The sequence below is a fragment of the Myotis davidii genome, unplaced genomic scaffold (genome assembly GCF_000327345.1).
Source record: "Myotis davidii unplaced genomic scaffold, ASM32734v1 scaffold283, whole genome shotgun sequence".
In the NCBI taxonomy this organism is placed as follows: Eukaryota; Metazoa; Chordata; class Mammalia; order Chiroptera; family Vespertilionidae; genus Myotis; species Myotis davidii.
This window is the reverse complement of record NW_006293960.1, coordinates 199,996-215,525: the sequence shown is the minus strand read 5'-3', so window position 1 is coordinate 215,525 and position 15,530 is coordinate 199,996. Positions and strand designations below refer to the sequence as shown.

General features: G+C 35.1%; 1 protein-coding gene across 4 annotated transcripts in view; it reads right to left on the bottom strand.

The window, feature by feature from the left end:
* SEC24B (SEC24 homolog B, COPII coat complex component) overlaps positions 1-15,530 on the bottom strand; it is a 64,238-nt gene that overhangs the window by 33,171 nt on the left and 15,537 nt on the right. For 2 of the 4 annotated variants that reach the window (XM_015566679.1, XM_015566678.1), the window contains exons 3-5: positions 14,423-14,596; positions 7,078-7,182; positions 2,268-2,348 (exon numbers count right to left, since the gene is read on the bottom strand). In XM_015566679.1, the coding sequence (XP_015422165.1) occupies positions 2,268-2,348; positions 7,078-7,182; positions 14,423-14,596 (360 nt within the window). The remainder of the gene's footprint in view (positions 1-2,267; positions 2,349-7,077; positions 7,183-14,422; positions 14,597-15,530) is intronic. The other 2 variants (XM_006767927.2, XM_015566680.1) reach the window with 1 other exon arrangement.

Genomic DNA, 15,530 nt, shown 5'->3' with positions numbered 1-15,530 from the left:
AAGAGTGTCTAGAAGTGTCCAGCTCCTAAAACAATGTCTGGTATGCAGTAGATGTCAATACAATTTAATGAATCAATGTTCTTCCTTTATTGAAATTTAAAACAAAAACTAAAATGTGATTAAAATTATGAAAACAGCAGAAAATTTAATCATCATATACAAGAATAACAAGAAGAAATCCTAAAAATTATTCTATTACACATAACCATTATTAACAATTTGGTATATTGACTGTTAGATTTCTTTTCCAAGTCATAGCTATAATATAGATGTATTCAAATCTATTTTCATATAAAAAATCATATTCTTCACCAGTAAGCAGACTATGAAAACAATGCTTTCTCAAAAGCAACTGACTAAATAAAATTTATTTTTAAAAAGTTTCTTGAGGAATCACATCTTTCTACTGACTCTATTTGCTCTAATTTTGAAGATACATTCCTACACATTCTGCTCTCTATCATCATGTGTTAATTAGGCAAGGCTTGGCTTATTGGCTTTCTGGTAACATCCCAGACTTAAAAGGACAAGAGAGTCAATGCAGTGTCAGATCCTTAAATTTCCTGCTTGTCTCTCCTCATGGCGTTGAGACTGTAAGTAGAAAGGTCTCTTAACATGACATCAGCATAAGAAATAAAGAACTGGATTCATAAACATGGAAGTCTAAAACTTATCCCTTCTATAAGAAATGGACAATAGTTCATACATTTCTATAGTCCTAAAATCTATCCTAGTACCTGACACAGTAAACTTTCAATTCATTTAACCTTACTGCTACAGTTGCTCACATCTTTCCTTAATTTTGTTGCTATATAAATTGCTAGAAAATTTGCTGTAGGTCACTCACTTACTCTGAAAGCACAGTTCATAATGAGAATAAGATTTGTTGATAAATGAATATAAACAAACCAAGGCCCAACTCCAAGGCCATGATCTTTTAACTACACCACACTGGACATTTCACTTCAGGTTACTCTGAAGCTCATGACATACTATACAGTTAGAGTATTCATCTTTTTTTCTTTTTTTAATATATTTTTATTGACTTCAGAGAGGAAGGGAAAGGGAGAGATAGAAACAACAATGATAAAAATCACTGATTAGCTGCCTTCTGCATGACCCTATCAGGGATCGAGCCCACACCCTGACATGTGCCCTGACCAGGAATCAAACTATGACCTCCTGGTTCATACGTCAATGCTCAATCACTGAGCCACAATGGCCAGGCTAGACTATTCATCTTTGAGTTGATGAAGTAACTTCTAGAATATTTTGATGACAATGATTGCTTTTAGAATGGTCCACAACTTCTTATACACATACACACAAATAGTGGTTCCTAGGTGGGAAAAATCTGTAACCACAAAAGACTAAAGTAGCTTATTTAAGTATTCTTAAAATATTAAAAGGGAATTCTTTATTAAGCTGAGATTAAACTTTTCTGAATCATAGGATAATGGTAGCAAGATAGTGCATTCAGTTAAGTACAGAAAACTTCAACTTTAATCCTGGATTATTCTCAGAGTGATAAGAAGAGAAGGGCAACATTACTTATTCTATTAATCCTAAAGTTTGGAGTCATCAGAAAGAGAGAGAGAAAACAGGGTAGGTCAGGTGTGGTTGTCAGGTGATAGGAGATAGGCAAATCAGAAAAATCACAGTATAAGATGTTATAATAAAAATGACTATTAATTACAAAAGGTTAAGTTTGTGTGTTTTTCCTTTAATACTATCCACTACTCCTATTTCTATGTAATGACCAAAGTTATTTCCTGATGTGGTTAAAAGTAATGCCTCCAAAAACTACATCCAAGTTGGTTAATCTATTTACCTGGTGGAGGCAGCCAGAAGCCATAGGGGGAGTAAAGAGTCAAAGACTACTTATATTCAGAGGCTAGTTGGAAGGAATTCAAGGACCTAAGCATGAGAACAGAAATATAAAATATATTTAAGGAGTTATTAGCATAAAAAAGGGAAGAGAAAAATTATTCACTATTAAAAGACTTTGAGAAGGAGGAAAATGATAAAGAGCATGATAACAAAAATAAAGTAATAAATTTCCTTAAGCTTCCCAAAAACAACATTCATAGTTGGTGTATAAAAATTAATACCACATAATTAAGGCTGAGAAATACCAGGAAAATGTCCCCTTTTCTGTTAAAAAATATACACCCTGCTAATTATGTATAATACATGTTCATGTTTTGAAAGCAATTAATGGTCAGTGACTTTTCAAGCAACCATTAAACAGGCACAAAACAAATTACCTGGGTAGCCGCCTCCTTCTAGGGCATCGTAACTGTTGGGCAGTGGAGAAGCACTGCTTGTGGTAGAAGAGCTGTCAATACCTAAAAGGAAAATCAAAGTGTCTACTAAGTCTAAAATGACAATGTATCTTAGGGCAGCCTTTGGCAATTTTATAGAAGATGCTTTGCTGACTCTAGTGAAAATGTAAAATGACTGATGTTTAAAGACATTTTTAAAAACACATAAATAAATTTCTGATACAAGAACAGGGGATGAGAATGAGAGTAGGAAGACTATGGAGCAGATGAGTGGAGTAAGATTTAATCATTCACATGTGATGGCATCCTAGAGAATAGATATCAAATTACTTCACACACAAATATAAATTTTACATTGATAGAAATTTTAATACAGTTACCTCTCAAAAACTGCATCTACCAAACCGCAAACTATTAAATATATATTATCAGTATTAGGATACTTAAATTTTAATGACTTTTTGATCCCCAGTTGGCGCGCATAGGGAAGGCAACCTATCAATGTTTCTCTCTCTCTCTCAGCATGTCCTCAGATGAGGATTAAAAAAAGAATTCTTATTGTGTGTTCATTCAAAACCTGTAAGGATTAATAGAAATTTTCTGTGGCAATTTATGATGAAATTTAGTGATGGGTCACACAGATAGTAGAATGTACATTTCCTTCATCTATTCACTCAACAAATATTTTGAGAGCCTACAGATATACTAGGTAAACACGCTAGTGTATACAGTGATGAATAAAACCAAAAATGCACATGGTCCCTCTGTGGTGTTAGAGCGCTCGGTCTTTTTTAACTGTCAGACAAGATTCTGTGGTACAGAGGTGATCTAGCTCTTAACAACAATATTATAAACTAGAGGCCCGATGCACAAAATTCATGTAAGAGTAGGCCTTTCTTCTCCCAGCTGCTGGCACCAGCTTCCCTCTGGCACCCAGGACCTGGGCTTCCCTCCAGCCGCCAGCAGGCACCCAGGACTCGGGCATCCCTCGCAGCCCCGGCTTCATCTGGAAGGTAGTTCGGGAAGGATGTCCGGTCTAATTAGCATATTATGCTTTTATTATTAAAACCTCAGCAAAGTATGAGGACTACAAAAAAATAGGTGGAAAACACAAAACACTTTCTTTGTGATTAAGAATGGGGAACAATGGATCTTTTTTTTATTTGTGAATTTATAACTAAAGAAGAATGCTAATACATAGGTCAAAGTCTAAAAGTGATAGCATTAAAAAAAATACACCAAAACCCAAATATTCATCAGGAGATGAATGGATAAACAAAATATGGTATATCTCTAAAATAGGGTATTATTTATCTACTAGTTTAACTATAAAAATGAATAAAGTACAAACACATGCTACACTATGAATAATTCCTAAAACAAGCTAAGTGAAACAAGCGAGACAGAAGAGGTCACACATTGCATGATTTCATTTATATGAAATATGCAGACTAGGAAATCTATAGGGCTAGAAAGTAGATTGGTGGTTTCCAGAGCTGAGAGAAGGGGGAAATGGGAAGCTGTTGCTTAATGGTCACACGGTTTTCTTTTGGGATAATGTAATGTTTAGTTAGTACATTCACAAAATTAGAACTGGATAGAAGTGGTGGGTGCACAAAAAACAAAATGAAACAATTAGATAGAGATGGTGGTTGCACAACATTGTGAATGTACTAAATGGCACTGAATTGTACACTTTAAAATGATTAACTTTATTATTGTGTAAATTCTTTTCAACAAATGGTTCTGGAACAACTAGATAGTCACAAGCAGAAGAAAAAAGTTAGACTCTTTCTTTATACTTTACACTAAAATGAACTAAACGTGGATCACAGACCAAAATGTAAGCACTAAAACTACAAAACTCTTAGACTATAGGAGTGCTGCACACCTGAAATTAATATAACACTGAATACCAACAGTAATTGAAAAAAATACAATTTTAAAACAAATAAAAAAATTTAAGAAAATGACTTTAATCTACAGAGTTTCAGTATTCATCTTGCTGTCAAAAAAAGGTACCTTTATATCTTAAAGTCACACACTCAACCAACTTCACCTAAAGCTAAAAAAGAGCTTCTGAACTTTGATAATCTGAACTATAGTGACAGCTTAAAAAATTTTTAATGGCCTACTAGCCAAAATTTCATCCTACGTTAATAACCAAACATAGCATCCAAAACATACATACTTGGGATACATTTTAATAAAATAATCTGAAGCTTTAGTGCCAAATTATACTAACATGATTTTCTAAAATAAAGAGGCAAATGAAATAACATCAAGCAAAGTACTGCTTTCTGCATACTAGCTGGTTTCAGTTGAACAAACAACTTTGGTACTTTTTCCCACTCTTAAGCCTTACATAGGCCCAATTTACCTCAGTCACTTCACACTACAATCAGTGACAAATACTCTGAGAACCAATCAGCGTATCTGTTATCACTATTTGAATGCAGTACTTAGGAAGAATTTTCCCTTATTCTTTTACTGGCTACATGTCATACACTGAAAGAAGAGGAGGAGGAAGAAAGGAAGAGCTGAAATCTGAGGAAGCAAGGGGAGAATAGATCATAAGAACAGCTCAAAATCCTTGAAGGGGGGGGAAGTATAGGGATGCATGTAAGCCTTTAAAAGATAAGCAACATGGGTCAAGGAAGTCCAATGTACTTACTAGTATTGGTCAACTTTAAATTAACCAACTTATAGTTTTACTTCCTCATAACTTGCATAAATCATGGAAAAAGTGTACATCAAATTCCATCTCCACCGCTTGTCAGTTAAAAGAAAATGAACAACACACCTAACATCTATGAACCACTTATTTGTAACAACAGATTTTAAACTAATACCTACTCCACAGGAATACTGTTAATATTAAACAGGTATTAACCAGACTTAGGAAATGCTCTTCATTTTCTCTCATCCCTCCCCCTATCCCCTCAAACAGTGTTACAAATGGGGTTAGGAGTGTGAGGGGGGGAGGGGGGCAGAAAAAACAAGACAGGGACCCTGATTGATAAAGCCAACTGTTTTTTCTCAGACGTCAACCAAACATTCCTTAACATTTACCACTGCTAGCCAAATGACTTTAGATTTGTAAAAATGACTTTCTTTGTTTGGTAATGCTATGCTATACTCTCCTTCAATCTTCTGGCTACCTTAGCCTCAGAACTCATTTTCCTCACCAGATTATTCTAAGAGCCTAGTTTCAGTATGCTCCTATGAATACTTTTGTAAGAGAAGTGCAAATTTGGCTGTTATTTTTCCATGTAAACTCCCTCAGTGACTCCTCATTACCTTCAAAATAAAATCCAAACACCTTAATATGAAATACAGTAAGTCCTCACTTAACATCATCTATAGCTTCTGTGTTAAGTGAAGTAATGTATAATTAAATCAATCTGACCATAGACTAATCAATATAAACAAGATTTAAGTTCTTGCAGTATCTCATTAACTTTATACCAAAATGATGTTATTTGAGGATCTGCTGTGCCTGGTTTTCAAAGATCTCATCCAGACATTCTACCCAACCTCATTCAATTCTTCTGGCCACAGTCCTTTGCAGACCATAGGTCCCCGATTCACTAAAGTTCCCCAATATGCCATCTTCTCAAAACCTCCTTGCTTTGTTTTAAAAAGTATCTGTGCGTCTCCCGGATCCCTCATCTGCCTAATCCAACTATTCCTTTTAGACTCAGCTCAGGTACCAGTCTTAATCCCCCAGAGAATCTTCCCTGTCATCCAACCCTACATCTGGTTCCAGATTATCCTATATATTCCTATAAAACACTATGATTAACATAGAATTCACTGTAATTTTGTTCTAAATTCCAAACTATTCTGTGAGCTTATTGCATTTTTAATAAGGTTACAAATGAACTCTATAAATTTGTAATAAGGTTACAAATAGACTCTGTAAATTAGTTGTACAGAATTCAGGATACTTTTACAGAGAAATGAGATAACTGGGGCTTATTATACCGTTAGTTTACTGGCACTTAAGAAAATCCATAATCCATATTACTGATTAAATACTACATATCTGTAGCAGGCTGGAAACAATAAAACATCTGCAAATGTTTAGTATTTTAATTAATTAGATTTAAGGCTAGCCCAGACATCCAATCACCATTTGAACACCATTTATATTTGAACCTTTTGAACTCTAACTCTGGTATTAAATTACCTTCATTTTAGCCCCAGTACTCTGCCCTCTCTCACTGTACAGAAAGATGGAACTTCCAGCTACAGCCACCATATATAGAGAATATTTGCAAACTGGAAAATAACTACAAATTTTTGGCTTTCTAAATATATAGTAAGTGCCAAAAGGAGCTTAAAGAAACATTGTTCTATTTCTGTCATTGTTATATAAAATCCAAATGGCTTATTCTGTTTAGACTAAGTAGCATGCAAAGCAGAAAAGAAAACATTCCTCCTAAAAGATGTTAGAGCAAACAGTCAAAAGCTTCAATCAACACTCAATTCTTTTGCATGACCTGAGCGGAAATGCATTTCTGAAAGAAGAAACCACTGTCATCATGAACGATGTACTGTTATTTAATGAAATGGTAAAGATGTCCGAAGGAAGAAAAACAACAAATAAGCAAAACACCAAATTTCAAGTGACCGCAATCTTCTATAACCTAAACCAAGTAAGTTCATTGAGCTAAATCTGCAAAGATACTTTTTAAAGAGGCTATAAAACTGTGGACAAAAAAAAAAAAAGAAAAGAAAAGAACTTGAGTAGGAAAAGATTAAGAACTGGTGTAAAGCTAAAGCAGACCTGCTTCCTCATCCTCCTCCTCCTCTTCCTCATCATCGGAAGTTGATGACAAGGGAGTTGGTGCGGAGCTAGCTTGATTATTAACATATTCACCATACTGCATGCCTGTAAAGTGGAAAGCACAAACACGAGTCAAACCAACAGGAAAGATGAGAAATAAAATTTGACATTGCATTAAAAGTGAGAAAGAACTCTGACATTCCAAAGAGCAACCCAGCATGCATATTAATATTAGCAAATTTATTATCAAAACGGAAACTGTTAGAAAATCTCTATAAGCAGTTTAGTAAAAGCAGCTTTAATATGAAGTAGCTGATTTAAGTGTGGAAAAAAGTACCATGTATTACATTAACAATATTAGGAAACGGCAATGGTAATCTCTGAAAATCTCACTGAGTTCTACACATGTTTACCTTCTTTAAGTTTAGGGCCCTTGTAGTATACTTCCTTTGGGACTGTGCATTCTTGGTGAGCAGTGATCATTTTACTGAAATGAATTTATATAGCATACAACACACAGAGAGATACTTGATACCTTCCTTCTGTTAATGCCACCTTGATGGTAACTCAGTTCTCATAACGGAAAAAGAATGACAGTTAAAGAAAAGAACTGTATTCAGTATAGTTCTTTGCTATCAGCAGATGTTCAAAAAAAAGGGTGTATGTATGTTTTGGGGGGGTGGGGGGGAGAGTAATTAATTGTGGCCCTGCAAGTGTGGCAATTACAGAAAAGTGTATTTTCTGAGCCAATTATCTCAGCTTCAGTCTATTGCCTGCACCTGAGTCTGAAGTAGGTCAATGAGTGGTCCTCTGTGAGATCCACCAAGAGAAGGTAGAGTCTGTAGAAAAGGCACAACAGCTGGTAACTATATAATACTTCTCTTTAAAATTTTGATTGGGTGTTTTTATTATTTAATTAATGTGCCAAAATCAAGACTTAAAACACTAACATCCACAGAAAATTTTTAAGAGGGAAAATAATCTTAATTAAAAATGAAAATACCTTATAAATAAGAATAAGCCCCCTGTAAGGAAGATCTTACAGCTCAGCTTGAAAAAAGAAAAACCTAGAAACTCTGTGAATTTTCAAGAGCATTTCACAATACTGGAAGCACAATGAAGCCTGGCCTCACCAAAAGCCCATGGTAGCTCCCTGATGCTCTCTTCATTGTTTCTTTCAGGTGAACTTTTAAATTAGCATGGATAAACATAACTATGTCTATAGTAAGAAAAAAGCTATTAAAGAGTAACATCTGAGCTGAGAAGGGAATAAAGGTTAAACTGTACATGTGTAATCTCCTCACCCTGACTAAAAAAGTCATGAAAAAAATCCGCTAGGTTTGCTGAAACATCTAAATATATAGATAAAATGGCAGTTATGATAAATTTACCTGAGAAAATAAAATCAATTTAAGTAATTTCAGAAAATACTAGAAATAAGCTTGATACCTTGAAAGACCAAATTCAGAGGGGCATATTCCTCTAATAAAAGTCTAGGTAAGATAAAAATTTGACTAATATTAGACCTTAGGTTAGATATACTAAGAAGTTTACAAGTAAACATACATTTACAGTAAAAAAGGTTTTATAGAAAAGAAATTCTTCAATTTAAGGACTTCCTTAAAATGAAGTACTTTTGCGTGTTGGCAGCCAGGTGTCATGCAAGATGTGTCAGGAGCAGTGGCTACATGGTGAGGTCGTAGCTTTTGACTAGCAGTCCAAAATGTTGGCTTTAAAATGTCCCTCTTCCAGTGAAAAGCCCAACCATGCAGACACCTTGCTCATAAACTTACAGTATGTTTCAGAAGTGGAAATAATTAATGACCGAACAGAAACCCCACCTCCCCTAGATTCACTCAATGTTAGTAAGGATGGGAACTGCACCTGTTTTGCTCATTACTGAATATACAGAGCCTTGCAGACAGGCAATGGGAAAGATGGCCTTTTAAATGAAATACTAAATTCCAGTCCATTTAGAGAAGGTTTGAACTAGCAGTTGGAGATGAGCCTGTTTTGCTTTCTATTGGCAGTTCACTGCAGGCTAAGAAGTCCTATGTCTATCCACAACAGTGGGATGTAAGAGCAAGCTTGGAAGAGGACAGTGAAGTTGCAGAAGGTGGAAGTTTTGAATATCATTTTCTCCACAGCAACACTGTACCTCTTAAAATGCTCCAAATTTTCTGACTGTAAGACAAAAGCATTTAAATAAAAGTACAAAAGCACTCCAAAGCCAATCATAAAAAAAAGAAGTACTTTCTCAAAATGCAATTAGCACTGCACTTTAGAAAGTACACATACAGGATGAGGCAAAAGTAGGTCTACAGTTGTTCACATGGAAAATAACACAATAATTAATAAACATAATACAAGAATAAACATTTCACATACAACTGTGAACCTACTTTTGCCCTACCCTGAGTGTATATGTATATATTTAGTAAGAAGAAACGGGAAGAAATTCCATTTGTTGTGCTGAGCCAGTGGTTGGTAAACCGCGGCTCACGAGTCACATGCGGCTCTTTGGCCCCTTAAGTGTGGCTCTTCCACAAAATACCACGTGTGGGTGCGCACGTACAATGAGATTGAAACTTCGTGGCCCTTGCGCAGAAGTCGGTTTTCGGCCTGGGCGAGTCTATTTTGAAGAAGTGGCGTTAGAAGAAGTGGGGGTACGTTTGCTGAGGTCAACCCCTCAGATTGTGGACGTTTTTAGCAAAGGCCAGCTTACGAGTACCCTAATTAAGTTAATAACAATGTACCTACCTATATAGTTTAAGTTTAAAAAATTTGGCTCTCAAAAGAAATTTCAGTCGTACTGTTGATATTTGGCTCTGTTGACTAATGAGTTTGCCAACCACTCTGCCGAGCTAACAGAGGCCAATAATCAAGAAAAAATCAGGCAATCCATTATTTTTATGATTGAATGAATATGTAGGTTGCTGACTCTGTATTAATCAAAGGAACCAAAGTACAGGGACACCATAACATTATAAGATAAATATTTCCTTCTCTTTCTTCAGATTTAATGAATAAAAATAGATTTACTTATTATTGGAAAAATACCCAATACTTAATTGGAAGCAAATGAAATGACTACAGAATGATAAAAAAAATTATAAAACAATGACTCCATGCACTGGAACAAATTCACAAATAAGACAGACTAGAGTAATATTATTACTCATCATAATATCAGGTTAGATTATACTATAGTTGTCAACTATACTATATTAACAGAATATCAGCCAGCATACTCAAACATCACTTTCCTGCAAAAAGATGCAGTGCTTCGTAAGAAGTGCTGGAGATGAAAGTATCAAGATTTAAGCCCTTCCCCAAATATGACTTAATATGCTCAGAATTGAGCCTTCCTTTCCTTGTTTAAGTAAACTTTGTTAAAAAAGCTTGGTGATAGTAATAGCACAAGAATATGACATTTTATTTAATCCAAAGAGGAATGGTAAGAGCTCCAGAATATCAGCCAATCTGTATTAAGTGCCCTTCTCTAGATTGGATCCATCCAGTACATACAAACTGCACTAAAGGAGTATGGCCAGAAAGGGGCTGACAGCCAAGCTGCTGTTCTGCAATATGTGAATGGTTCCAAGAACTTCCAGAATGCCTTTTCTCAGATTCCTTTTCTTACGAGCCAGAACCTATGTATGACATACAGAGGCTGCATTTATAAAGAAAGTGGTAAGCATATGACATGTCTTCCAGAGCTCAGCCCAAAACCCACTGCAAAAATGTACATGGAGTACCTTCCATCCCACCACCATCAAATGGGGAGGGAGTGCTATATCCTAACTTATTCTGTCTAAATTAGAACTTCTAAGGTATGACTATGAAACCAATAGGCAAGAAGTCTGCAAGAATCTGACATTATGAAGAGTTCTGTAATTAACAGGGCTCCAATATCTTAAAAAGGACATTTGGTTTAAACTACCCATCATTAAAGTACTTTCTAGCAAAACTCTCCAGGAGACCATATCCTTGGGGATACTTTTAATAAAAGGCTTCTTCACTATTCTCTAGAAACAGCTACATTGGAAATAAAACAAACTAGTCTAAAGAGAACAAATCCTTGTGAGGTTAGCTTTTGTAAATTCAAGAGTTCAGACTTTGGAGCAACTGTTATCTTTCCTAAACTGGTCTTCAAATGAGGTACACATACTATAAAGCTTTCCAAAGATTCTTTCAAAAGTATGGTTTTAAGGGAATCAATTACCATATTCCTCTCTTTCCTAAAACTTACCCACCTAAGAAAGTGCCTGTGTTAACAACAGCCTTTCTCTCCCTTTACAAAGGAAACTTATTCTGAATTTATCCTAAACCTTACTATAACGCATTGCCCTGAGCTATAAAAATCTCAGGCGCTAAAGGGAAAACATATCCCCTTCCTTAAATTATTAATCACAACTCCCTAAATCTATAGACTTTCTTTTACCTTGCCATACATGTTTCTGTTAAAAATGAAACCTTACAAGTTGGTTTGGTTTTCACTGGAACATTCTTAATTCAAATATTGAAAAATGAATGTATTTAATAATTCTGAATGTATGGGGTCCCCAATCACTACTGTCAAACAACCCACTACTTTTGAAAGAATCCCATGAGAACAAAGCAAAACAGTAAAAAATACTGACTATAAACAGCAGGATATTACAGATAGATTGGGATTCTGGGTTCAATTCTAGGTGCTACCCCTACTTATTAGTTGTGTGTCCTTGGGCAAGTTACTAACCTTTCTGTTCTTCATTTATATGATCTGTAAATGGGGTAATAACTACCTCAAATAAGTTGTTTTGAGGATGAAATAAATTAATATACATATTTCAAACCTTAGAATGGTGCCTGAAATATACTAAATATTATGTAAATAGGAGATGATATTTAAAAACCGGTAAAAAGTGCCGAGGTCTTTGAAAGAATTAACTAAGCAAGGGCATCTTTGAAGCTGTGATGACCAAAAAAACTTATCTCTTTTAAGTAAGTCATAGACCAACAACCATGAACTGCACAACTACAAGAGGCACCATTCACGCAAACTACAACTTGTACAACACACATGGTAGCCCTGACTCACACAATTATAGGTGTACCTCAGACCTAGCCAAAGGCATAGAGGCCACTAAGAAGTCAATCTCCTACTTAAGAAAAAGAAATATTAAAAGCTACAATTCAAATATCTCCAGTATTATCTTTTCTGTTACTTATTTTAACAAGGAGCGTATCTTAGGTAAATCAAGAGTTTAAAAGCCAACAACAAATTCAGCCTCATTTTATAGAAAGAGCACAAGGACAGAAAGTCTGAGTTAAAAATCTTTCATTCTGCTACTTACTAATCTATAATTTGGACTGGTTATGTAATTTTTGTGTGAATCTCACTTTTCTCATCTGTAAAACAGATAATATCAACATCATAGGATTGACATGGGGATTAAATAATAAATATGAAATATCTGGCTCATTATAAGTGCTCGATAAATGGTAGCTCATTCTCTTTTCAAATCTACTTATTAAGGAAAATAATTACAATTATTTTGTGAAAAAGTGGTTTATAATATAATAAGATAATACCATGTATTAAAAAAGTAAAATGGTCACAAAGAAATTATGAAAGGAAAAAAAATTAGCAGGGAATGCCCTAGTCTGTTCGGCTCAGTGGATAGTGTTGGCCCGAGGACTGAAGGGTCCCTGTTCAATTCTGGTCAAGGGCACATACCTGGGTTGCAGGCTCAATCTCCACCCCCTAGTCGGGGCGCGTGTGAGGGGCAACCGATCGATGTGTCTCTCTCACATCGATGTTTCTCTGTCCCTCTCCCTTCCACTCTCTCAAAAAAAAAAAAAATCAATGGCAAAAAAATATTCTCAGGTGAGGATTAACAACAACAACAAAAGGAATGAGTCATCAATGCAGCTGAAAGACACCATTCATTCAGTTAGGGCTTCAATCTACCCTTACTCATGACAAGCAAAACTTTCGTATCAGCCTTTCACTCTGAAGGCAAACAATTATAAAAACTAGATTCTGCTCTGGCCGATTGCTTAGTGGTTAGGGCATGGGCCCGCAGACCAAAGGGTTGCAAGTTCAATTCCTCGTAATGGGCGTGTATCTCAGTTGTGGGTTCGATAGAGGCAAACAATTGATGTGTCTCTCTGATGTTGATGTTTCTCTCTCTCTTTCTTCCCCCACTTCTTCCCTCCCTTCCACTCTATCTGAAAATCAATGGGGAAAAAAAAAATTCCTCAGGTGAGGATTAAAAAACACACACAACTAGATTCTATTCCCAATATACCCATTGACTGGTTGGGAATCAATGAACACTCCTTGGTGCTAGAACTGGTTTTCCTATAAAACCAAATTAAAAAAATGTATAATGTATAATCTGATCAAATGATCGAAAGGCTTCTGTAGACTACATAAATACTCAGCATATATGGATAGTGAAATCAGCCTAAGGATTTATGATGCTTTTTCTAAGTTTCAGATCATAGGAGAGAGAATTGTTCATATTCAAAATCAGGAGCTATTATTACATAGTGAGTATAGTCCCTAAAAATATTACTAATGGTTGCTCTGGAAATATAAATTGTGGATTTCAAAAAATAGTTCAGTTACCAAATGAAAAACACAGTATATTAACTTGAACCAAAAGTAGATTTAGAATTTTAGTCAGACAGGAAATAATCACAAATACTGCCAAGAGAAAAGACAATGTGGGAAAAGAGGGTCAAAATAACATAATTTAGTTGCCTGTCACTTATTTAACACATGGAGAATATTAAACAAGCAAACAAACTGTATTATTTGTCAATGCTGGGAATGTGGGGTATAATTTCATTTTCACCCCTCTCATTCTCAAAATTAGGTCAAAAGCTACTTTCCATTAACAAAGCACAGAAATCATCATATAGGATATGGAAATACACTAAATAAGGAAATCTTGAGCACTTTATTATAAAAGAAACTATAATAACCTTTAAAAAGTAGGAAATAAATTTTCCACAATAGAGGGATGGATTAGTAAATTATAATACAATGACATAATTAATTATTAGCCAGGAATGACTATAAAGACTATGTACATAAATGAAGAACTGTGAATAATTTAGTAACTGTAAATACAAAATAGTATTTAAACTATGATTACAATTATACAAAATATAAATTCATAGAGACGAAACGTTAATATGCGAAAAAGACAATAGTTGTGTTGGAATTAAGATTATAAATTACCTTTTTTCATATTTTAAGAAATTGTGGTTATCCAGTTTGCCTACCTATTTTAATCAGTATGCATGTATATGTGTGCTACATATATAGTATAATGAATTTCTCCAATACCTTTCTGTTGTAACAGCTCTGAAGGCTGTGTAACTGAGGCCACAGGTTCAACGAGGTGATTTGCAGTAGGAGGTAATCTTGCTGACGAAGCTCCTGACACAACAGTGGATACCGCTGGGCTGGACTTGGGAGGCTGAACATTTTGTGTAACAGGACAGGATAAAGAATCTGCAACTGAAGAGAAGACTCTATTTCATCCACAACAATAAACTTGAAATATATTAAAATACTAAAAGAATGTAGTTTATCTGAAGTTCTTATAGAAACTTCAGTAGCATCGCATTTATCTTGTATATCTACGTCTAGAAAATAAGGTAGTTCAAAGAAATTAAAAAAAAACAACCCTGAAAATGTAATCACCAAATGTTTTAATAGTCTTTAATAAAAAATTTCCTAATTCATTTCTTACCTTCTTAAAAAAAGTAAATCCAAAACAGTTTTTCTTTACTAATTAATGATCACTATTATTAATTACTATGCAAGAGTATCTCAGATAGGAAGATGACAGGAAGTATTTGCTTCTGCAGTAATATGGCTCATGAACTCCACAAATGTTCCTAGTACCAGCTCAGATCTTTTTGTACTGTCAACTGTATCAGTGTAGTGTAAACACTTCTCATTTGCTGTTTCTAATCAGATGCCTCATTTCTAACTAAGAGCCTGATGATAACACTAGATTTGACTTCTAGAATAAGGTTCATGTGATCCACAGGGGGCCTTTGTTGACAGCTCAAATTGCTTGACCTAGAGGATAATCTTCAGCCAACAGAGACATAACATAACCACCTAAGTGTCTCCTGATGGATAATTAGATAAAGAAAATGTGATTATATATACATCTATATACACGCACGCTATGTGTGTATATGTGTAAACATACAATAGATGAATAGATAAAACGTGGTATACACACAGACACACACACGCACACATCCTATCTAATAATAGACAAACATGGTAATTAACCGTACCTCCGACACGCTTCCCATTGGCTAATCAGAGCGATATGCAAATTAACTGCCAACCAAGATGGCGGCCGGCAACCAGGCAGCTGAAGCAAACAGGAGGCTTGCTTGCTCCAGTGATGAAGGAAGCCAAGGTTCCCTCA